This window comes from Bos indicus x Bos taurus, chromosome 1 (genome assembly GCF_003369695.1).
Source record: "Bos indicus x Bos taurus breed Angus x Brahman F1 hybrid chromosome 1, Bos_hybrid_MaternalHap_v2.0, whole genome shotgun sequence".
In the NCBI taxonomy this organism is placed as follows: domain Eukaryota; kingdom Metazoa; phylum Chordata; class Mammalia; order Artiodactyla; family Bovidae; genus Bos; species Bos indicus x Bos taurus.
In genome coordinates, this window is record NC_040076.1 from 83,720,074 (window position 1) to 83,744,072 (window position 23,999).

The 23,999-nt window shown below is 39.0% G+C and overlaps 1 protein-coding gene across 4 annotated transcripts in view; it reads left to right on the forward strand.

Annotated features, from left to right (window-relative positions):
* The window catches only part of MCCC1 (methylcrotonoyl-CoA carboxylase 1), a 58,947-nt gene extending 36,649 nt beyond the window's left edge, over positions 1-22,298 (forward strand). For all 4 annotated transcript variants that reach the window (XM_027540084.1, XM_027540092.1, XM_027540101.1 and 1 more), the window contains 8 exons: positions 1,373-1,482; positions 2,928-3,144; positions 5,649-5,735; positions 12,576-12,625; positions 15,571-15,708; positions 19,339-19,446; positions 21,370-21,441; positions 21,934-22,298. In XM_027540084.1, coding sequence (XP_027395885.1) covers positions 1,373-1,482; positions 2,928-3,144; positions 5,649-5,735; positions 12,576-12,625; positions 15,571-15,708; positions 19,339-19,446; positions 21,370-21,441; positions 21,934-22,062 — 911 coding nt within the window. In that variant the 3' untranslated portion in view covers positions 22,063-22,298. The remainder of the gene's footprint in view (positions 1-1,372; positions 1,483-2,927; positions 3,145-5,648; positions 5,736-12,575; positions 12,626-15,570; positions 15,709-19,338; positions 19,447-21,369; positions 21,442-21,933) is intronic.
* The last annotated feature ends 1,701 nt before the right edge of the window (positions 22,299-23,999 follow it).

The following is a 23,999-nucleotide window of genomic DNA, read 5'->3' on the forward strand; positions in this document are numbered from 1 at the left end:
AAGCTGTAATACTTTGGGTACCTAATGTGAGGAGCCAACTCATTGGAAAAGACCGTGATACTGGGAAAGATTGAGGGTAGGAGGAGAAAGGGGTGTCAGAGGATGAGATTGTTGGATGACATCACCAACTCAGTGGACATGAGTGTGAGCAAACTCCAGGAGATAGTGAAGGACAGGGAAGCCTGGCATGCTGCAGTCCATGCGGTTGCAGAGTCAGATATGACTTAGTGACTGAACAATAACTACAACAATAAACTGGCAGCATTTTGAGAGCTCTGGATAACCTACAGCAAGTTTGGTAGTCAGTAAATTTTTTAGCATATCAGTGAAACTTCATAGAGAGAAGAGGGGACTTGCAATAGGAAAGAAAAGGAATTTAAGGCAAGCAAAGCTTGCAGTATAGTTTAATAAAAGTGCTCAAAGGATAACAGATATAATTCTCAGACAGACTCCCTGATTTATCCTGGCCCTGGGAAGGATAATTAGTACAGGAAGCTTTCCCCAACCCTCTTTTGTGTCCCCTTGTGTATTCCTTGGGATTCCCCCTTTATATCATCTCATGATGATCTTTTGCCCCTTGTCTAATTTCTCCATTAGACTAGGAGTCGTACAAGAGGGACTAGGTCTTCTACGTTATATTTGCAGGACTTTGCTCAAGCTGAGGCCTAGAAGGTGTTTGGTATGTGTTGGTGGATGGATGGATGGGTGGATAAGGGAGTGTAATCTAACCTCTTAATTGTATAGATGAAGACTCTGAGGTTCAGAGGGGTCAAGTGATCTGCCAAAATCACAAAAACATCTTTGAACAATATTCTTTGTAATATACCTCATCTTTTTTACTTGAACCATTTCTAACCAGTGAGATGTGCATAGTTCAGTTTCTTGGTCGCTGAGACTCTGACACAGCTGCTGTTTATTAGCTCTGCCAGGTATGGCAATTTGGCACTTGATTGTCATTCCTCCCAGCAACCATATAGAATAGAGGAATTATTTTCTTTATTTTTCTGATGAGGAAACTGAGGGGATGGAGGCAAGGAAACAAGGACAGAAGTGATTGTGATATGAGGGTTTTCACTGACTTCCAAAACAAGAAGGAAAAAGAAGATTCAGAAGAAGTTAGGATGGGGCAAGCCAGCCTGTGTGTCGTTGGATGACTCTTTTGGGGCATGGTGCTCTTGATAGCCATACCCTCCTTCAACTTCTGTTTTTAAATCCCTTTGAGCCTCAGTTCCTCGTGAATAAAGTGGTGGTACTGATATCTGTCGTGAGAATAAAGTGTGAAATGTACAGAAAGCCCCAGGAGAATGTCTTGCTTGTCATATTTTCTCTCTTTTAAGTTATAACTTTAGTTTCTGTGGTTTTTCAACTTCAGGAGATGAAGTTTCAATGCATTATGACCCCATGATTGCAAAGCTGGTTGTGTGGGCTGCTGATCGCCAGGCAGCCTTGACGAAACTTAAGTACAGCCTTCGACAGTACAATGTGAGTGAGCTGGAGCCGTGTTAGTGACCGTGATGATCTCTGGATCTCTACAGCCAAGCGTGTCCATTACGACTGGTTGACCTTTGTCCTTGTCAACTTATTTCTACCAATTTCCCATATGTCACAACAAAATTATTTCACATGGGAGTATTTCCCATGGGTCAGAATAGAGTTTGAAGACTTCCTGATTTCAGCTAGAAAGGAAAGATTGCAGGACTAAAACTATTAGCATCAGCGTTAACCTCAGTGGGATCCGATGTGAAATTTCTATTCAACCTGTGGATGAGGCCAGCAACACAAGTGTGGCCAATCCTCTGATGTTATTTTCTGCCAAGGAAAATAATTATGTTCAGTTTTATCCATTTGAAAGAGTTTGTTGCTTTTCTGTAGCTATAAATTTCCTTGCTGCAGTAAGCCCCATACCATGCTGATTTAGTGTCATAGAAGGATTTCTTATTAACCCATGATATTCAGGTGACTATATTTCATGAATTTGATCAAACCTCCGATTTCTGTGGCTCCACCCACACCGGCCTCCTTGTGACTCCTTTGACACACCCAGCATGGAGCCACATGTTCCCTTTCTCCCTCCAGAATTTTCTTGCCCCATGTGATTCCCTCCTCACTGCCCTCTGCCTGGCTCACCATGATCCTTCGAGTCCTTCCCAGGCCTCCCCACAGGACCTTTTGCTGCTGTCTGTTCCTTTAGCCAGCCTTATTTTTTTTTCATATCATCTGACATTATAGTAGATATTTATAGACATTGTTATTTGTCCCTTGATGTAAGCTTTGTGATGGCAAGGACTTTGTTTTGTTCCTCACTGTGTCCCAGTACTGGGGTCAGAGCCTGGCACCTAAAAGGCTCTCAGTAAGTGGCTATTAAATAAATGGATGAATGAGAAAATGAATGAATGAACCTGAGAGCTCAGACAGCCGGTTTTGTCCTAGATCCCATTTATTGGGTGGATTTGGGTTAATTCTATACCTTTTCTTATTTTTATATCAGTGTGTACAAGTTGAATTTTAATGTTCAGAGGAAGCTCTTTTCAGGTCATATAATCCCACCCCCCTGCTGTGTAGCAGTCCTATTCTGTCTGCAGTTTTCCTCGTTCGTGGGAGTGTTCTGAGAAGCAAGTCTTCAGTATCTTGCACATAAATCTCATTTCAGTTTCTTAATGTTTACTTGGTTTCCTAACTTGAGTCAGTTAAACATCTCCACACCACCTTCCCAACACCATTTCCTACATCCTGTTTATCATAGTAAATTAATATAGTGTGAAGTGCAAATGCATAATAATGGTGAAATGAATTTGTTTTGTTTTTCCTGAGAGTTAGTCATGGTCGAAAATACTTAGTAGAAAGAAAGAGCTGATGCCATAGAAATGTTTTCCTGAGTATGTTGTTTTCCCCACTCACTGGGGACATGGACATTTTTTCCTCCCTAGATTGTTGGACTGCACACCAACATTGACTTCCTCCTTAGCCTGTCTGGCCACCCGGAATTTGAAGCTGGGAACGTGCACACTGATTTCATCGCTCAACACCGCAAAGAACTGTTGCCCGACCGGAAGACCACAGCCAAGGAGTTTTTATGTCACGCAGCTCTGGCCCTCATCCTCAAGGAGAAAGCTGTGTCTGATGTCTTCAAAATTCAGACACAAGGTATGGAATATTTTTCTATTTCTTCTGCTTTGCAAAATTTTATGAATATCATTGAACATGCTTTTTTTTTTTTTTTTTTTGGCCATGCTGCGTAGCTAATGGGATCTCAATTCTCCAGCCAGGGATTGAACCCAGGCCACAGCAGTGAAGGTCCAGAAGCCTAACCACTAGGCAACCAGAAACTCCCAGTTTTCTTTCTTTTATTGCCACTCCTGCCCCCCTTTTCTTCCTTCAGTAACTGACACCATCCTCTGCTAAAGTGTTTCTTAGTATCAAGTAAAGAGCTTTAGGTAATATTCATGCACCCAACAGCATGCTTTAACCCATTCAGTGTAACTTAACCCATCACTTAAACAACATAGAGATGGACTTATTTTCAAGAAAACACCAATTCTCCCTACATCTCATGCTGATATGCCTTACAACTTCTTTTTGTTTTGTTTTTTCTAATTCACTTTTTATTTCCTTCCAACTTCTTTTTTCACCACTCCCTGCTTTGTTGTATCCTGCATACCGGCAGCAGCTTTCTTGGTCCTAGAGACAAGACAGTGCTGGAGATGCTCAGATTCCCTTAAGTTACCCATAATTTATTGTTGAGTTATTCTTCTGCTCTCTCTTTTTAAAAAATATTTATTTATTTATTTGGCTGAGTCAGGTTTTCATTGTGGCACATGGGCTCTTTTCTTGTGGTGCATGGACTCTCTAGTTGTGGCACACAGGCTCCAGAGCGTGTGGGCTCAGCAGTTGCTGCAACTGGGCCTAGTTGCTCTGCGACGTGTGGGATCTTTGTTCCCTGACTAGGGATCAAACTTGAGTATCTTGCATTGCAAGGCAGATTCTGAACCACTAGACCACCAGGGAAGTCCCCTTCCTCTCTTTTTCTATTCTGAGATCAAATTTCTGACTAGCTAGATACCTAGGTATTTCATCATATCATAGAATCTGAGTATGCCATAGAATCTGGGACTATGACAGAGATTCATCCTGGCTGCCGTATGTATGCATCCCTGCCTCAGCATTCCCACTGAGTTGTTGCCCAGCATCTTCCTAACACCTCAGGAAGCTGGAAATTCATGATGAAAATTCATTAGTCAATTACAGTTTCAGTCAATTCTCCATTAAGAAGTTCTTCCCACTTGGTTGAACAAAATCTGAGCTCTCCCACATTTGCTCCATAATATTTCCTCAGGCTACCTCTGATCTTTGAAGCAAACAGGAAAAAAAACCCCTGAATCCATTTATCCCTTCATTATTATTAGGATTATTATATTATTATAGGATCCTATTATTGGGATCTTTTTCTAGATTCATTCAAGAAAGTGATATTAAGGGCTCCCCCCAGGCGCTTCCCTGGTGTCTCAGGCGGTAAAGCATCTGTCTACAATGTGGGAGACCTGGGTTCGTACCCTGGGTCAGGAAGATCCCCTGGAGAAGGAAATGGCAATCCACTCCAGTACTATTGCCTGGAAAATCCCATGGACAGAGGAGCCTGGTAGGCTACAGTCCATGGGGTTGCAAAGAGTCGGACACGACTGAGCAACTTCACTTTCACTTTGGTGGCTGAGCGGTAAAGAACCTGCCTGCCAATTCAGGAGACGCAGGTTCAATCCTTGGTCCAAGAAGATCCCACATGCTGTGAAACAGCTAAGCCTGTGCACCACAGCTATTGAGCCTGTGCTCTGGAGTCTGGGAGCCGCAGCTACTGAGCCCATGTGTTGCCACTACTGAAGCCCCTGCAGCCTAGAGCCCTGTGCTCCACAAGAGGAGCCACTGCGGTGAGAAGCCCGCCCACCGCAACTAGACAAGAACAGCCCACACAGCAGTAAAGACCCAGCGCAGCCATACATGAATTAATAAGTAACATTTTAAGTTATATTGAAAGCTTAAAACATATAGCTACATTTGGAGATTTGTGCTCTGTCCTCATTTTGTCCTTTTACATTAAATAAACGCATCTACCTGTACCCCATCTGGTATTCCTCAGCCTGGACTTAGCTTTTTTGGAATGGAGTGTCCTCTTACTCTCACTTTCCTTTTTAAATTAAAATTTATAAGCAGCCCAGAGAGGAGTTTCAGAATAAATTGCTTCAATTTAGCTACTCCATAGCTCCTGGAAATTGTCTAACAGAGGGTGAACACACAAGTCTCTAGAGGAAGACCAGTAACAGAGAAGAGCAGAAGAGGCCAGGTGAAAGAAAACTAGTGAGTAGTGAGGATCCGGGTGACCTGGAATGCATTTGCCCTGTCAGAATTGTGACCACTGTGCAGTTTATGCTGCCAGAGGTGGAAAGTTGAGGTTGTAAATATTCTGATTTTTCAAGAAAAACTGGGATTTTTTTCATGTAAAATTTCCTGAGATGTGAATAAAGTGTCTAAATTTAAAGCATTGCATAGAATAAAGAAAACATATTTGAGCTGTCAGTATAGGACCTCTGTTTTATGTTTTCTTTTGTTAGTAGGCTTGATGTTCATAAATTTGTTGTTGAATTTTAAATTTTTTCTAGATCAATACTCTCCTTTTGCATCCAGCAGTGGAAGAAGACTGAATATCTGTTACTCTAGAAACATGACTCTTAGGGATGGTAAAAACAGTAAGTAATGTTTTATTAAAAAAGAAATGTGCTTCATAGAAATAGATCACATTTACTGAAAAAAAAAAAGAATTCAGCCTGGCCATGATCAATTACATTTTTTAAGATCCTTAGCCTAAACATTAGAAGGAAGCATGCCAAAATAATAGAATTGGCTCTGGGTGGTAGAGTTAATGATATTTATTTTTCTTTTTCACACTTGTTTTATATTTGGTAAATATTTTAAAAATAGGTCCTAAAACATACATAGGAAAATGAAATATATACAAAACATTAGTGAGATTAGCATTGGATGCTAGGATTTGAGGCACTTTTTTCCCTCCTCTTCTTTGTACTTTCATGGCTCTGCCATTTTTTTCTGTGAGTCTGTATGACTTCTAAAGAAGAAAAGAACCAAACTTCTCCAGGGGAGGAGGATTGCCCACCCCACTGCTCACCAGGCAGCATTAACGAGGGGGAGTCACTGTTAGACCCGCTTATTGCTGATGAAACTGAGATAGGGGAGGAGCAGTTACTCAAGGCTATTAAGTAGCAGAACCAAGACTGACACCCAGTCTTTCTGGCCTTGCCCCCTGTGCTGTTTCCACCACTTTTCCAGTAGAAAATTGATTTTTGATTGCCAACTAATTGATGGGCCCGGTATGGGGCCTGATTTATTGTAACTGACGTCTGAAAGAGATGACACTTAAGCCAGAAGATGGTTTGTAAACTTATGGCTTGAACAGTGTTCCAGAGGAACCAGAGTCCTATGACAACAACTGGCTGTATTTCTTTTGTTGAAGGACAGTTTACCTGGGAAGTCAGAGGGGTGCAGAGCCAGAGCTGGGAGGGATGGATAACCTTGAATGTGAGGTTCATTGAACTGTGGGAGCTCCATTGTCAGAATGTGCCTACCAAGTATAACAGAGATCATCACAGCACCCTCCTCCCTGGACAGAGTAGGATTTTCTTTACCTCAACTCTGGGTAGATACCAGTCACTCATTAATAAGTAGCTCTTTAGGCATTTTTTCATTCTGAACCTAGATGGTCATTGCCCTATTTGCATTGAGTACATGGAAAGAACATTTGCAAAGATCCCTTATAAAGTAGCCTTCTGTGAGTGGTTAACCTATCCATTTTATGCTGTTGTAGTTATTTCATCCTAAAAAACAGCAAAATCTGGGAGTATCTTGCCCTAGACTCCTCTGTGCTGAACACAAGTATCAGCAGCAAAGTTTCAGTGGCCTCTTCAACCTGAATTAAACAGAAAAATCACATGTATGATTATAATTCATAGGAGCCAATGGTATTACTTGGTGTGAATTTTTACTAAGCAGTATTTTGAATTATGTTGCATTTCAATTTTAAAATAAATATATAATTGAGAAATCAATATAAATGATGTTCACTACATCCTTTTTGTAGTATTTTTCAATGATAATCCAGGTCTGAATATAACGGCTTTCAGAAATATTATGTTGAGTCTCTCATATATGCTAATCAGTAGTGACCATGGTTGAATAAGAGAGTGCTCCAAACAGGAAGTCTAAGGGCCCAAAATCATTTGTGAATCTAAAGGAGAACCAACTCCTAATGATCTCAGTAAAAACAACCCAGCATTTTATATATTTAAAGCTTGAAAAATAATCTTCCTTTGTTATAGCCATGTTTCACAGAACCCTGCCCTACCCTCAATAACAGTAGCTAAGATTTATTGAGTGTTTGATATATATCAGGCCCTTTGTTAAGCACTTTCCATGGATTATTTCATTTGCATTTTCAGAATAGGCCATTGAGGTCAGTGTTATTATTAGCGTCAACTTTATAAATTGGGAACCAAAGCTTAGAGAGATTAATAGTTTTCTTGAAGTCATACTAAAAGTAATTGGTAGAGCCAGAATTTGAACCCACTGTCTAGGGTACATGTGCTTATCTAACACTGCACCATGCTAAATGTATATACCTTATATAAACATATAAGAGGATATTAAACACATATCAAATTTACAAGAGGATATTTAAGGTTCTCTTGTGGGGGTTAAGTATCTAGAGGAGAGAGGAACAAATTCAGTTACTCTATAATGTATAAAATAGTTTTCCCGGCAGTGTCTTTACTATGATTCTTTTGGCATTCCTGTCAGTTAAACACTTTTCGTATCTTATAAATTAAAAGTAAACTGATCTGGTGTAATTGAATATATTTTCTCTTAAGAAAGTGTAAAGATATTGATAAGATATAGGGAGGAAAAGTTTCATTCATTCATACACTCAGTACAAAGTTTTTGAAAACAAAATATTCTGAGTAATGTGAAGAAGTAAAAAAAGATGTTAAGACATTTACCATTTGGCAAAGGAGAAGTTATATATGTTGACAATATGGATGGTGTAGGGCTTAATAATGCAGGCCCAGGAGTCAGATTCTATGGGTTGAATTCTGCTCCCCTCTTGTCTATGACCCTTGGAAAGTCACACTCTCTAAGCATCTCATGTCCTCAGCTATAAGTGGAGATACTCATGGCAGTTGCTTCCTTGGGTTGTTGTGTATATTAAATGAAACAATACATATAAAGCATTTTAGCTTGTTGAATGACCTAGAGCAAGCAGTCAACAGTAGCTATCATCATCAAAATCATTATTATTAAATTATCTCCTCGTTACTATGGAAAGAGCAAAGTAGACATGTATGTCACATGTTAATTTTTAAAAACTGGTTGCTGAACAATGTGTATAGCAATATGTTATTTTTATAAAAGAAAAATATAAGTTTATGCATTCAAAAAGGTCTAAAAGGATTCACACATTAAAGTGTTTAATAATACATCTGGGCAATAAAGGGGACTTTCACTTTTTATATACCTCAGTATTTAACTTTTGTGAATATTTTTTGCAATTATTAAAAACAACTGATAAAGAGAAAAATCACTGTCATTTAAAATTGGATGAGGGGAGAATCATAATGGCACTTTATATGCAGAAGTCTAAATGTTCACAGGAGAGAGGATTTGTTCCACCTAAACAGACTCTTCCCAAGGACAGTGAGTGAGTATGATGTGAATGATGGATGGAGTCTCAGGTGGTGTGGCTGGGGATCAGCAAAGTGGGAAGGAGGCGCATTAGCAAAGAGGCACAATTGTGGAGAAGGCCAGAGGCACGTGTGGAGAATATGAATGGTGCAGTTTCCCATTTGTTTGTAACACAGGGCTATATAGAAGGATGGTGGGCAACAGGACTGGGAGTTTGGTGCCTTCCATACCAAGCCAAGTACTTTGAGTTTTGGGGGGCCATGCTGGGCCGCATCAGCTGGAATGGTTGAGACAGGAAGCAGGAAATTTAGGGAGGCCCTCTTAAGTCAGCCAGGCCAGAAGCCATGGGCCTGAACCAGAGTAGAGTGATGGGAATGGACAGGAAGAAATGTAGAGCACAGGTCTTCAGGGGCAAGAACTTGGCAGCTTTGTGGTGGCTATTGGAGGTGAAAAGCAAAGGATGGAGGATAAGGCAAGAATGACAAGTTATAAACCTGGATGATGAGAAAAACAGTGTCAGTCATGGAGTTGACAGGTCAGGAGGGAAGGCAGGTGAAAGGGGAGATGATTTGTTGGCCCCATTAGGTTTATTTTAAGATGTCAGTGGAGGATCCTGCTGGGAATGACTAACCAGAGTTTTGGAGCAGGAAGGTCAGGCTGGAAACAGACTTGAGCTGGGAGCCTCAGAGTGCTGGTTAATGTTTCAGGTGTAGGTGAAATGACTTTGGTCTGCATGCTCTACCCCACAAAATTTCCAGCTCCTAGGGTAGTCTTTAGGGTGCAGTCGATGGGGTCGCTAGGAGTTGGACATGACTAAGCGACTTCACTTTCACTTTTCACTGTCATGCATTGGAGAAGGAAAGGGCAACCCACTCCAGTGTTCTTGCCTGGAGAATCCCAGGGACGGGGGAACCTGGTGGGCTGCCGTCTATGGGGTCGCACAGAGTCGGACACGACTGAAGCGATGCAGCAGCAGCAGCAGCAGCAGCAGCAGCAGCAGCAGCAGCATAGTCTTTAACCTATTCTCTAGTCACATAATGATATAAGTATATTTTGCATTATATTTGTATAGTCTGATACAGTTTATAAAGTGCTTTCACATTCATTTAATCATTTACATTTTCATACCCAGTGAATGGGTCAGAATGGATCAGAAAAGCAGGATTTTATTTTATTTTTTATTTTTTTAAATTTATTTATTTAAATTGGAGGCTAACTACTTTATAGTATTATAGTGATTTATACATTGACATGAATCAGCCATGGGTGTACATGTGTTCCCCATCCTGAACCCCCCTCCCACCTCCATCCCCATCCCATCCCTCAGGGTCATCCCAGTGCACCAGCCCTGAGCACCCTGTCTCATGCATTGAACCTGGACTGGTGATCTGTTTCACAATATGATAATATACATGTTTCAATGCTGTTCTCTCAGATCATCCCACTGTCGCCTTCTCCCATAGAGTCCAAAAGACTGTTCAATACATCTGTGTCTCTTTTTCTGTCTTGCATATAGGGTTATCTTTACCATCTCTCTAAATTCCATATATATGCGTTAGTATACTGTATTGGTGTTTTTCTTTCTGGCTTACTTCACTCTCTATAATAGGCTCCAGTTTCATCCACCTCATTAGAACTGATTCAAATGTATTCTTTTTAATGGCTGAGTAATATTCCATTCTGTATAGGTACCACAGGTTTCTTATCTGTTTGTCTGCTGATGGACATCTAGGTTGCTTCCATGTCTTGGCTATTATAAACAATGCTGGGATGAACATTGGGGTACACGTGTCTCTTTCAGTTCTGGTTTCCTTGGTGTGTATGCCCAGCAATGGGATTGCTGGATCATATGGCAGTTCTATTTCCAGTTTTTTAAGGAATTTCCACACTGTTCTCCATAGTGGCTGTACTAGTTTGCATTCCCACCAACAGTGTGAGAGGGTTCCCTTTTCTCCACACCCTCTCCAGCATTTATTGTTTGTAGACTTTTGGATAGCAGCCATTCCAACTGGTGTGAGATGGTACCTCATTGTGGTTTTGATTTGCATTTCTCTGATAATGAGTGATGGTGAGCATCTTTTCATGTGTTTGTTAGCCATCTGTATATCTTCTTTGGAGAAATGTCTGTTTAGTTCTTTGGCCCATTTTTTGATTGAGTCGTTTATTTTTCTGGAATTGAGCTTCCGGAGTTACTTATATATTTTTGAGATTAATTCTTTGTCAGTTGTTTTGTTTGCTATTATTTTCTCCCATTCTGAAGGCTGTCTTTTCACTTTGCTTATGGTTTCCTTTGTTGTGCAAAAGCTTTTAAGTTTAATTAGATCTCATTTATTTTTGCTTTTATTTCTATTACTCTGAGAGGTGGGTTATAGAGGATCCTGCTGTGATTCATGTCAGAGTGTGTTTTGCCTATGTTTTCCTCTAGGAGTTTTATAATTTCTGGTCTTACGTTTAGATCTTTAATCCCTTTTGAGTTTATTTTTGTGTATGGTGTTAGAAAGTGTTCTAGTTTCATTTTTTTACAAGTGGCTGACCAGTTTTCCTAGCACCACTTGTTAAAGAGATTGTCTTTTCTCCATTGTATATTCTTGCCTCCTTTGTCAAAGGTAAGGTGTCCATAGGTGCATGGATTTATCTCTGGGCTTTCTATTTTGTTCTATTGATCTATATTTCTGTCTTTGTACCAGTACCATACTGTCTTGATGACTGTAGCTTTGTAGTAGAGCCTGAAGTCAGGCAGGTTGATTCCTCCAGTTCCATTCTTCTTTCTCAAGATTGCTTTGGCAATTTGAGGTTCTTTGTATTTCCATACAAATTGTGAAATTATTTGTTCTAGTTCTGTGAAAAATACCGTTGGTAGCTTGAGAGGGATTGCATTGAATCTATAGATTGCTTTAGGTAGTATACTTATTTTCCAATCCATGAACATGGTTTATTTCTCCATCTATTTGTGTCCTCTTTGATTTCTTTCATCAGTGTTTTATAGTTTTCTATATATAGGTCTTTTGTTTCTTTAGGTAGATATATTCCTAAGTATTTTATTCTTTTCATTGCAATGGTGAATGGAATTGTTTCCTTAATTTCTCCTTCTGTTTTCTCAGTGTTAGTGTATAGGAGTGCAAGGGATTTCTCTGTGTTAATTTTATATCCTGCAACTTTACTATATTTATTGATTAGCTCTAGTAATTTTCTGGTGGTATCTTTAGGGTTTTCTATGTAGAGGATCATGTCATCTGCAAACAGTGAGAGTTTTACTTCTTCTTTTCCAATCTGGATTCCTTTTATTTCTTTTTCTGCTCTGATTGCTGTGGCCAAAACTATGTTGAATAGTTAGTGGTGAGAGTGGGTACCCTTGCCTTGTTCCTGACTTTAGGGGAAATGTTTTCAATTTTTCACCATTGAGGATAATGTTTGCTGTGGGTTTATCATATATAGCTTTTAAGAAAAGCAGGATTTTAAATGTCTTAGGATCACAGAGATGATCGTACCATGGATGGCAGATTTGGGCCTTAAGCCAGAACTTCTCTTTCCCAATTAATTACGTTTTCTACTATGACACTACAGCCTTTCTTTTTGAGGGGGAAATATCTGAAATATCCTATAACTGTAAAAGAGTTAGAACTTCAGTTTTAAAAAAGAAAAGTCTGAAATTCACCTTTATTGAAACCTGTCTGATTTTTTCATTTTTTTAAATTTTATTGTCAGGGAGTTAAAAGATGTTGATATCCCTAAAAACTAGTTTTCCTTAGGTTGAAAGTGAGGTTCTCAGAACCTCAGTTACTGAATAAATGTATGTCTTCTAACTGTTCTTCAATTTCCCCACTTTTTCCATAAAGATGTAGCCATAGCTGTAACATATAACCGTGATGGATCATATAGCATGCAGGTAAGCCTCCTTGGTTTTGTTCTACAGCTCAGAGCTGAATCTGATTTCTCTCATACTGAGTAGAGCATGTTTTCACTCTGTACTTTATTTGAAGCTGTTGATTATCATGACTATAGTTAGGAGAATGTCATGAGCTTTTATTTCAGACCAATTTGGAAAAATTATTCCCTATATAGTTTCTGATTATTTACTCAGTTTGGCTGTAATTTCCTTAAGAATAAAAACTTGGTTAAAAAAATAATGATAATAATATTTGATATAAGACATCTAAAAAGCCCCTAAATTATGTGAATGTATTTATATCTAAAGCAGCAGTTCTCAAATGTTTGGTTTCAAGACCTCTGTACACTCTTAAAAGTTATTGAGATTCCCCAAAGAGTTTTTGTTTGTATTAGTTACATCTATTAATATTTACCATTTAGAAAATTACATCGAGAAAAAAATGTGTTATTGTTTTAATGTATGTTTTTAAAATGTACATAATATGTGATTTGTCATTTTAACCATTTTTAAGCATACAATTTCATGGCATTAAATCATCCACATTGTTGTGCAACCATCACCACCATCCATCTGCAGAACTGTTCTCCTGCAGAACTGAAATTCTGTCCCAATTAAAAGGGTCCACTCCCCCTCCTCCACCCACCCTTCCTGGGCCCTGGCAATCACCATTCTACTTTGTCTCTGCAAATTGAACTGCTCTAGGTACCTCGTATAAGTGGAATCATTCAGCTCTTACTCCTTTTGTAACTAGCTAATTTCACTTAGCATGTCTTTGAGGCCCTTCCATTGTTGTAGTATCCATCCAAATTCCCTTCCTTTTTAAGGCTGAATAATATTCCATTGCATGTATGTACTACACTTTATTTATCCAATCTAAATACATAGATGAGTAGTGGACACTTGGGTTGCCTCCATCTTTTGCCTATTATAAATAATGCTTCTGTGAACATCTGTATACAAGTATCTCTTCGAGACCCTGTTTTCAATTCTTTTAGGCATGTACCCAAATAAGTAGAATTCCTGTATCATATGGTAATTCTCTTTTTAATTTTGGGGGGAACTACCATACTCTTCCATAGTGTCCATACCATTCTACATTCCCATCGGCAGTGCACAAAAAAATCCAATTTCTCCACATCCCTCCTTGCCAACACTTATATTCTAGCTACTTTGTTTTGTTGTTGTTGTTGTTTTTATTAAAAACAAAAAACCCCTAAGGTATGGAAGTAGTATCTTACTATGGTTTTGATTTGTATTTCCATAATGACTAATGATATTAAGCATCTTTTCATTGCTAATTGCCTACTTATCTTCTTTAGAGAAATATCTATTCAAGTTATTTGCCTTTCTAAAAAAATCTGGCTGGGTTTTTGTTGTTGAGTTGCAGGATAAACTGAGAAAAGATTATCACCAAGCACACATTCCATTAGCCATCAGAGTAATATCATTATCATGTGTCCTAGAATCTCTAGAAAATTCCACTATATACTTGTAAGAGAATGAGAGTAGAAAAAAGACAATATTATGTTATTAAGAAATTGTTTGACTTTGTGGAACTCCTTAAGGGGCTTGGGGGACCCCAAGGGATCCACAGGTCATACTTTGAGGCTCTTTAGTCAAAATTTTTGTGATAGACCTCAGTTTTAAAAAATCCATTTCATTGGCAAAATAAAATGCCAAAGGATTAAAAAACAATGTGAGAACTCAACCAAATTCCTATAGTGAGTATAAAATTCAGAAAATAGAATAAATCATTTTTCCTATGAGCTAAGAGATTTCAAATCCAACAAAATGAATTTATCAATGATGCTCTTTAGATTCCCCAACACTTTGAGACACATTGATTTCCTTTCTCTGTGATTCAGACAAATGATGGGAAATCAACTTAAGTATATGGGTTGCAATTAATATTGGTAACCTCTGGTTTAGGGACCCCTTCTTATCCCTTGGTAAATGGTAAAGTAAATTGCAGATTTGTTCTGGTCTGCTCATGGAACTACCTTCACAAATTTAGAATGAGCTTCTATACGTCTTTAAACAAAACTGTTCCCAATCTAACCTTTATATCCTGAGAATTCCACAGACGTTCAAATGGCTGTCTTAGTAGGTTACAAAGCAGAGTGAAATGTCATATTTAACTTAGGATAGATGAGAACCATGTATAAATACTGCAGTGTGACCTATTTCACTTTAACCTATATAATATATTTGAAAAGAATAGCCACAGGACTCTGACTCTTAACAGGGGAATTGAAAAATAAAGAAGATTTAAATGAATTTTATGTGTATAGGGGAAATTTTTTCTTGTGTATATAAATGAGAAAACATCCTTTAGAACAGCATGATTTCATGTCCTTTTGTCAGCTACTTTGAAAAGATTAAGTGTGAAATCTGTTCTTTGGTACTCTGTCTCTCAGAGTAAGAAAACTGTGCTCAATCTCCAGCTAACTTATCTTCTTAAATCATAACTGAAAACCCATAAATTCAATCTCCATGTTGGTGAGATAAAAGAAATCAATCTAATTATGAGATTCTGGCGTTATTCATCACTAACTTTTGCACAGTAAAACTCAATTTACTTTGGATACTCAGAAATGAGTATTAACATATAATATACTCAACTGAATTTTAATAATTTTTCTTACTTTGATTTGTATTTCTATCTCACTTTCTTATTATTATTCTTAAAGGAACTTTTATCCGTAGCATTATGGTGCTACTGTAGATATGTTACATAACTATTTTTTTTTTCTTTTAATTATCTTACTGCTGTTTCTTTCTAGACTATTTTGTTTATGAATCTTAGGAAATTTCCTGCATGATTTAAAAAAATGTTTTTACCTGTTTCCTTTTGAAACTATTAACAGTAAAGAATTGATTTTGATTTTAATTCTGTAAGGTTGTTCATTTACTTTAAGGATCTTAATTTTTTGTTTTTTCAGATTGAAGATAAAACTTTCCATGTCCTTGGTGATCTTTGCAGTGAGGGAGACTGCACTTATCTGAAATCTTCTGTTAATGGAGTTGCTAGTAAAATTAAGCTAATTATCCTGAAAAACACTATTTACCTATTTTCCATGGTAATGTCTTTTTAGTGTTTTATAATAACACTATTGGAGTTTGGGAGAAAATTGCTTGACCAGAAGTATTCCACTGAGAAATTAGAAAGATCCTGTTTTGGAACTTCCCTGGCAGTCCAGTGGTTAAGACTCTGTGCTTCCAATGCAGGGGGCATGGTTTTAATCTCTAGTCAGAGATCCTGCATGCCACACAGTGCCCTCAGAGGGATGAGGGCGAGCAGCACACCCTGTTTCCTTCTCTCACTGCTGTGACTTTGTGTCTATCCCCCTTTCAGTCTGAATCTTTGTCACGTTTCTACCTCTCTATTTCTCCATTCACCACATCTGTTCTCACAGATTCTCACTGACAGACACATATCCATTTCTTCCTTTAATTCTCAAATACTCTAAACACTTCCCCCAACCACTGTCCTCCTGGCACTGGGAATTGTGGAGACTTGGGAGGAGGTGACCATTGTGGGAGGAGTCTGTGGACCAGATATTCCTTACAGGGGAGGTGCGTGTGGGTTAGTGGTGGTCTCTTGGCAGTTGAAGGATGGTTGAGGTAGGCTTGGCATGGATATGATTAGGAGCTTGTTAGGAGACCTTAGCGTTCTGTGTGGGCGAAGAAAGGAAGTGGATTATCAAATTTCCTGTGACCTCTTCAGAGCCTTCTCACACTTGAGAACCATCTTCCAGACCAGAGTACTTTGTGATGAGATGCCTTCAGTATTCCAGTAATTAAACTGTATATTTGGAGTCAAGGATGATCTCCTTTTGCCAGGCATTGCTTCCATAGTCTGTGTGCTATAACAGTATAATGGCAGAGGCAGTAGAATGGATTGGTGAAGAGCATGAGTTCTGGTTCGTGACATTGTACAGGAGGCAGTGATCAAGAATATCCCCAAGAAAAAGAAATGCAAAAAGGCAAAATGGTTGTCTGAGGAGGACTTACAAATAGCTATGAAAAGAAGAGAAGCAAAAAGCAAAGGAGAAAAGGAAAGATATACCCATTTGAATGCAGAGTTCCAAAGAATAGCAAGGAGAGATAAGAAAGCCTTCATCAGTGATCAATGCAAAGAAATAGAGGAAAACGATAGAATGGGAAAGACTAGAGATCTCTTCAAGAACATTAGAGATACCAAGGGAACATTTCATGCAAAGATGGGCACAATAAAGGACAGAAATGGTCTGGGCCTCACAGAAGCAGAAAATACTAAGAGGAGGTGGCAAGAATACACAGAAGAACTATACAAAAAGATCTTCACAACTCAGATAATCATGATGGTGTGATCACTCACCTAGAGCCAGACATCCAGGAATGTGAAGTCAAATGGGCCTTAGGAAGCATCACTACGAACAAAGCTAGTGGAGGTGATGGAATTCCAGTTGAGCTGTTTCAAATCCTAAAAGATGATGCTGTGAAAGTGCCACACTCAATATGTCAGCAAATTTGGAAAACTCAGCAGTGGCCACAGGACTGGAAAAGGTCAGTTTTCATTCCAATCCCAAACAGAGGTAATGCCAAAGAATGCTCAAACTACCACACAATTGCACTCATCTCACACGCTAGCAAAGTGATGCTCAAAATTCTCCAAGCCAGGCTTCAACAGTACGTGATCTCTGAACTTCCAGATGTTCAAGCTGGATTTGGAAAAGGCAGAGGAATCAGAGATCAAATTGCCAACATCCGCTGGATCATCAAAAAAGCAAGAGAGTTCAAAAAAAACATCTACTTCTGCTTTATTGACTACGCCAAAGCCTTTGACTGTGTGTATCACAACAAACTGTGGAAATTTTTAAAGAGATGGGAATACCAGATCACCTGACCTGCCTCCTGAGAAACCTGTATACAAGTCAGGAAGCAACAGTTAGAACTGGACATGGAACAACAGACTGGTTCCAAATAGGAAAAGGAGTACATCAAGGCTGTGTATTGTCACCCTGCTTATTTAACTTATATGCAGAGTACATCATGAGAAATGCCAGGCTGGATGAAGCACAAGCTGGAATCAAGATTGCCAAGAGAAATATCAATAACCTCAGATAGGCAAATGACACCACCCTTATGGCAGAAAGCAAAGAAGAACTAAAGAGCCTCTTGATGAAAGTGAAAGAGGAGAGTGAAAAAGTTGGCTTAAAATTTAACATTCAGAAAACTAAGATCATGGCATCTGGTCCCATCACTTCAAGGCAAATAGATGGGGAAACAGTGGAAACAGTGACAGACTTTATTTTTTGAGCTCCAAAATCACTGCAGATGGTGTCTGTAGCCATGAAATTAAAAGATGCTTGCTCCTTGGAAGAAAAGTTATGACCAACCTAGACAGTATATAAAAAGCAGAGACATTACTTTGCCAACAAATATCCGTCTAGTCAAAGGTATGATTTTTCCAGTAGTCTTGTATGGATGTGAGAGTTGGGACTGTAAAGAAAGCTGAGTGCTGAAGAATTGATGCTTTTGAACTGTGGTGTTGGAGAAGACTCTTGAGAGTCCCCTGGGCTGCAAGGAGATCCAACCAGTCCATCCTAAAGGAAATCAGTCCTGAATATTCATGGGAAGGACTGATGCTGAAGCTGAAGCTGCAATACTTTGGCCACCTGATGCGAAGCGGTGACTCATTTGAATAAGAGCCTGATGCTGGTAAAGATTGAAGGCAGAGAAGAAGGGGACAACAGAGGATGAGATGGTTGGATGGAATCACTGACTCATTGGACATCAGTTTGAGTAAACTCCTGAAGTTGGTGATGGACAGGGAGGCCTGGCATGCTGCAGTCCATGGGGTTGCAAAGAGTCGGACACGACTGAGTGACTGAACTGAACTGAACTGATGAGTTCTGATGTGTGAAGCTGTTTGCTTTCAAATCCTGGCCCTACCGGCATCTGCTTGACCTTGAGCAAGTTAAACTCTCTAGGTTTTAGTTCTCCTATTTATAAACAGGAATAAGTAACAATACCCACCTCATAACGTTATTGAGACCATCAAGGACATTTTATATATTTCTTAAGAAGAGTTCCTGGCTTAGACTAAGGAACTGAGAGTGGAGATGCTACTAAAATGGCTTGTAGACAGTGGCTGTCTTTTACCAACAGTTAGGTACTTAATTCTTTTAATCCCCTCTGTGGTATGTATGCCATTACTTCTTTATAGTAGAAATCAAGACTGAAAGGGGTTTACTAATTTGCTCAGACGCTCAGTTGGTAAAGAATCCACCTGCAATGCAGGAGATCCTGGTTCGATTCATGGGTCAGGAAGATATGCTGGAGAAGGGATAGGCTACCTGCTCCAGTATTCTTGGGCTTCCCTTGTGGCTCAGCTGGTAAAGAATCCGCCTGCAATGTGGGAGACCTAGGTTTGATCCCTGGCTTGGGAAGATCCCCTGGAGAAGGGAAAGGGTACCCACTCCAGTTTCTGGCCTGGAGAATTCCTTGGAGGGTCGCAAAGAGTTGGACATGACTGACCGACTTTCACAAAGCTAGTTAGAATCCTGGTATTAAATAAGACTCATATTTAACAAATAGCTTGAAAATAATCATCACCTCAGGCCTATTCATAAAACTACAGTGATAATATCTTAATTTCATTTCTAATTTATGTTATAAATATACATCCTATATATATATCCTATAAATATCATTTCTACTTATAGGATGGAAGTATTCAGATTGGCATTCCGGTTCCCCGATACTTGTCTTCAGCAAGCTCAGGAGAAACCCAAGGGGGTGCTGTAGCTCCTATGACTGGAACTGTTGAAAAGGTATTGACGTGAATGTATGTAGAATGATGTCCAGTAAGTCCCAATAAATGTCTTTGTTGAACTTTGTTTCATATATCCTTCTCCCCCTCTCTAAATCTTGTTCATTGGAAAGCATCCATTTCCAGAAAACAAGAAGATCTATCAAAGATTCAAGTTCTATATTACAGTCTTCAGTGAATCATAAATTTACCTAATTTATGATAAGGACTTTTCTTTGAAGTGAGAATTCCATCAAAGTAGTTGACTAAAATGGAACATTCACCAAGCATTATCCCAAATTTGAAAGGTATTGGTGAAGAACAACGTGTCTGGTGTTGAATGCAGTATATATTCAGATATGAGATCCATACTGGTGATGACTTCCAGTGGTGGTAGACCAGTGGTCTCCTTTTATTTACTTGCGTACAATAGAGTGCCCTCAACTGCATTTAAGTCATAAAAATCCTTGGTACCAACAAATAGAAGAAGAAAACAACTACTTAAATAGTGTGAATGATTTCACCTACCACTCGTGTGTGGAAATGTTTGCCCCAGAAGGGCAGTGGGCTAGGGAACTTGCACTTGCCTTTCACTCATTCAGTCTCAGTTCCCAACAGGCCCCTCGTCATATGGGCATCCCTGCACAGGTTTACGATTAAAGATGCACTTTTCCCCTCATAACTGGCCTAAACCCAGATTGTTGATTTCATCGAATGCCACTAAACTATCACTCAACATTGGGTGATCGAGGGGCTTTGAGACGTGTTTCTCATTTTTCACAATTTGGCCTGAACGCATTGACTTCAGAACCTAATTCTACTGTGTGATGTTTCTAAAAACTACTTAAAACCATGTTAACCGAGAAGATAGTAAAACCATATGGCATATATGATTTAATTTATACTTGAAAAAAGGAAAATAGAGATTTTTTTTCTGGGTTGCCAACCAGTTTAATTCTTTTAACAACCTAAAAACTAGAAAGCCAGGCAAGACCCTGCACTCTGCCTGTCGTGAAGACATTTAAGTGTAGTACAGGCATACCGTAGAGATACTAAGTATCTCTACTTGTGAGGTTCTCTACCACCAAGTACAGTACAACAAGTCACATGAATTTCTTGGTTTCCCGGTGCATATAAAAGTTATGATTACACTGTAGTCTGTCAAGTGTGCAATAGCATCATGTCTAGAAAAAAAACAACATACATACCATAATTAAAAAATACTTAGATGTATGCGTAGCTGAATCACTTTGCTATACACCTGAAACTAACACAACGTTGTAAATCAACTATATGCCAATATAAAATAAAATTTTTTAAAAATCTTTATTGCTGAGAAATGCTAACCATCATCACTGCTCTCAGTGAGTTATAATCTTTTTACTGGTGGAGGAATACTGAAATATTGCAAGAATTACCAAAATGTGGCACTGAGGCACAAAGTGAGCAAATGCTGTTGGGAAAATGGCACCCAGAGACGTGCTTGATGAAGTTGCCACAAACCTTCAATCTCTTAAAAAAAGGGGAAAAAAAAAGGCATTATGTGCAAAGCACAATAAAGCGATGTGGGCCTATAGTCCTTCCCTGTTGGTGATATGTCTTGTCTGTCTGTTCATGAGAAAACAAAAAGACTTGAAATATGTAGAATGTATTCACTGATTCAAGGAAAACTAGATGGGGCGGGGTGGTGAAGGTGGGGAACTAAGGAGTGACCCCACTATGACAGTGCCTGCAATGCCAGGCGGACCTGTGGGTCTCTGACTGGGGCCAGTGTGTTTGTCTTTGGCAGACAAGACAAGCACATAGACACATACTTCTCTGTACGTTTGTACCAACTCTGCGCACCACAGATCAGGTGTATAATTTGCCCAGTTGTCAGATCGCATGTAGACCATCACAAGGGACCTCTCTTTTTAGATATTAACCTGTCGCTCTGAATCTCTAGGTGTTTGTGAAAGCTGGAGACAGAGTAAAAGCTGGAGACTCTCTGATGGTTATGATTGCCATGAAAATGGAAGTAAGTGAAATCATGGGTTCACTTGCCAAGTAAATTTTGGGAGCTATCGGTCCCAATTTTTCTTTTGTCTTATTTTGTAAGTTAAGACCATTTTAAATATCAGGGGGAAAAAAATCCTTCCCTAGTCCAGTTGAATTGGGGTTTCCTGTAGGGGAGCCCAAGGATCAGTAGTTTTTAAAAGCTTCCCAGCTGAGAGTCTACTGTGAAGCTTGGGCTGAGAATTACTAGCTAATCCAGAGCTTCCCAATTATTGACCTTGAATGGTTTACAGGTGTATCAAGGTAATGACGCCTCTCAACCCCCAAGTGCACCATAAACATGTTTTGATTTTCTCAGTGTGCTGCGATGTGAGAAAGGTCAGGAAGCACTGATACATGACAAAACATCAAAGCAGCTGACTTCATTTCTCACTCTTCCTGTGTCTTGACTTGGTGTGTGCTCAACCCTCGTTAGTATCACAGCCATTGTCTGCCATGCCTTGTGTCTCTACAGCATACCATAAAGGCGCCAAAGGATGGCACAATCAAGAAGGTATTCTACAAAGAGGGTTCTCAGGCCAACAGACACGCTCCTTTAGTCGAGTTTGAGGAGGAAGACTCTGACGAAAGGGAAGCAGATTAAACTCCATCAAATAAACAGCCAGTTAAGCAACATGTTCAATACAGTATCCACACCAAAAAGAGAAAGTGCCTTCCTGCTTTTCTCGGGATCTGACGACTAGCACTTTTACTAAATGATTGTATGATTCTGCTTAAAACCCTTTCATGTTTAAAAATCATGTACTTGGGTCACAAATACAATAAATTCTCTCAAAATATTTCATACTAATAAATTAAAGTATACTTTTTAAATTGGGAGACAGTATGGTTTCTTTCTGCCTCAAATATTATACCATGCATTGTTTTTAGGCAGGTGGGCAGCAACTTGATCAAAAGAGAACTGAGAGAGAAAAGGTCACTTAACTAAATGAGTTATCTCCCAGGCACAGTCATGACAAAAATGAACATTAACATATTTCAGAGACAGATGCCATAGCACTAAACTCAACCTAAGAGTTTTTGCCAAAGAGTAACTTCTTAGGCAGTTTAAAGGCTTGGATGTTATTTGTTTCTTGTTTTTGTGATTGGAAAGTTTCTATCCAGACCGCCTTTGTCTTTATTGTACTTGCTAAGCTTGTACAAATGTATATCCACACACTTAAGCTTTTGTGTATATGTATTTTATGCACATATATATAATATCTAAATTGTATGCTAGAATATAATTTTTCTAGAAATACACTTTCAAGCCTCTTCATTTTCAGGTATCTACTGAAGTGTTAAATATTTGTTGAATTGAGTTCTAGCTGCACACATGAGACTGCATTCAATGTTGTAGAGACTGCAATGAAATTTTAAAATATGGTCTTTGTACTCTAAGATGCTGATGACTTAATTGGGAAAATAAGACATAATCATGTGAAACGTTATGTGGAAAACAATCAAATCCAAAATTAAGTAATTCCATTGTCAAGAGAGTGGTGAGAAATGTACTAGATACTGACTTTGGAAATGCTGAGTTCCCAAGGACATCTGATCACACAGCAGTTAGAACATCCATTTTTCCAACAAGGCAGCAAGAAACTCAACACACTAAGATGTGGGTCTGGGTGAAGGCTGATGGCTTATGATGTGCAGAATACAGGTCTTCAGGAGTTGGGGGAAGAGACTTCAGTGGGCAGGTGTGCACAGGGTAGGTTTCTTTAAGGAAGGAGAACCCAAGGGCAGTAGCAGGAGTGCATGGAAATTATACACTAGAAAGGAAGGAGCAGAGCCTACACTGTTGAAAATGAGCAAGTTGGGTTCTATATTCGGGAGCAAATCTGCCCAACTGGAGAGGGAAGTGCTTGGATGGGTGAGTAGGGACAATAAGAGAGAAAGTATGAAATTTAGTTTGGGACCAGAAGGTAACTGGCATGGAATGGCAGGTTTAGATTTTATCTTGCAAGTTGTAGTTACACTGAATTATTTTTCAGCAGGGAAAATTTTATCTGGCTTATTAGAGTCTGTTTAAAAAAAAAACTTTGATATTATTTCATAAGGGTGAACATTTGTATACCTTATGACCTAACATCCCAGTTCAGAAATGTACAAACACACTTGTGCACCAAGAATGTTGATAGCCACGTTACCCGTAATAGCAAAGCTTTGGAAAGGATCCGAGTTGGTTGGCAGGAGAAGGAATAAATCACTGTGGTATGGCACACAGTGGAATACTATGTAACAGCAAAATAAACAAGAGCATCAGCATGGATGAAATTCGAATTCATAATAGTGAAATAGCATGTACCAGGAGATAGACACATGGTACTATCTTTACAGACTTGCAAAATCAACTAGATTCGTGTATATATATATATATATATATATATATAATAAAGCTATTTTTTTATTAAGGTATGGCTGGTTGATAATGTGTTAGTTTCAGGTATACAGCAAAGTGGTTCAGTTTGATATCTATTATTTTCAGATTCTTTTCCGTTATAGGTTATTACAGATTATTGAATATAGTTCCCTGTA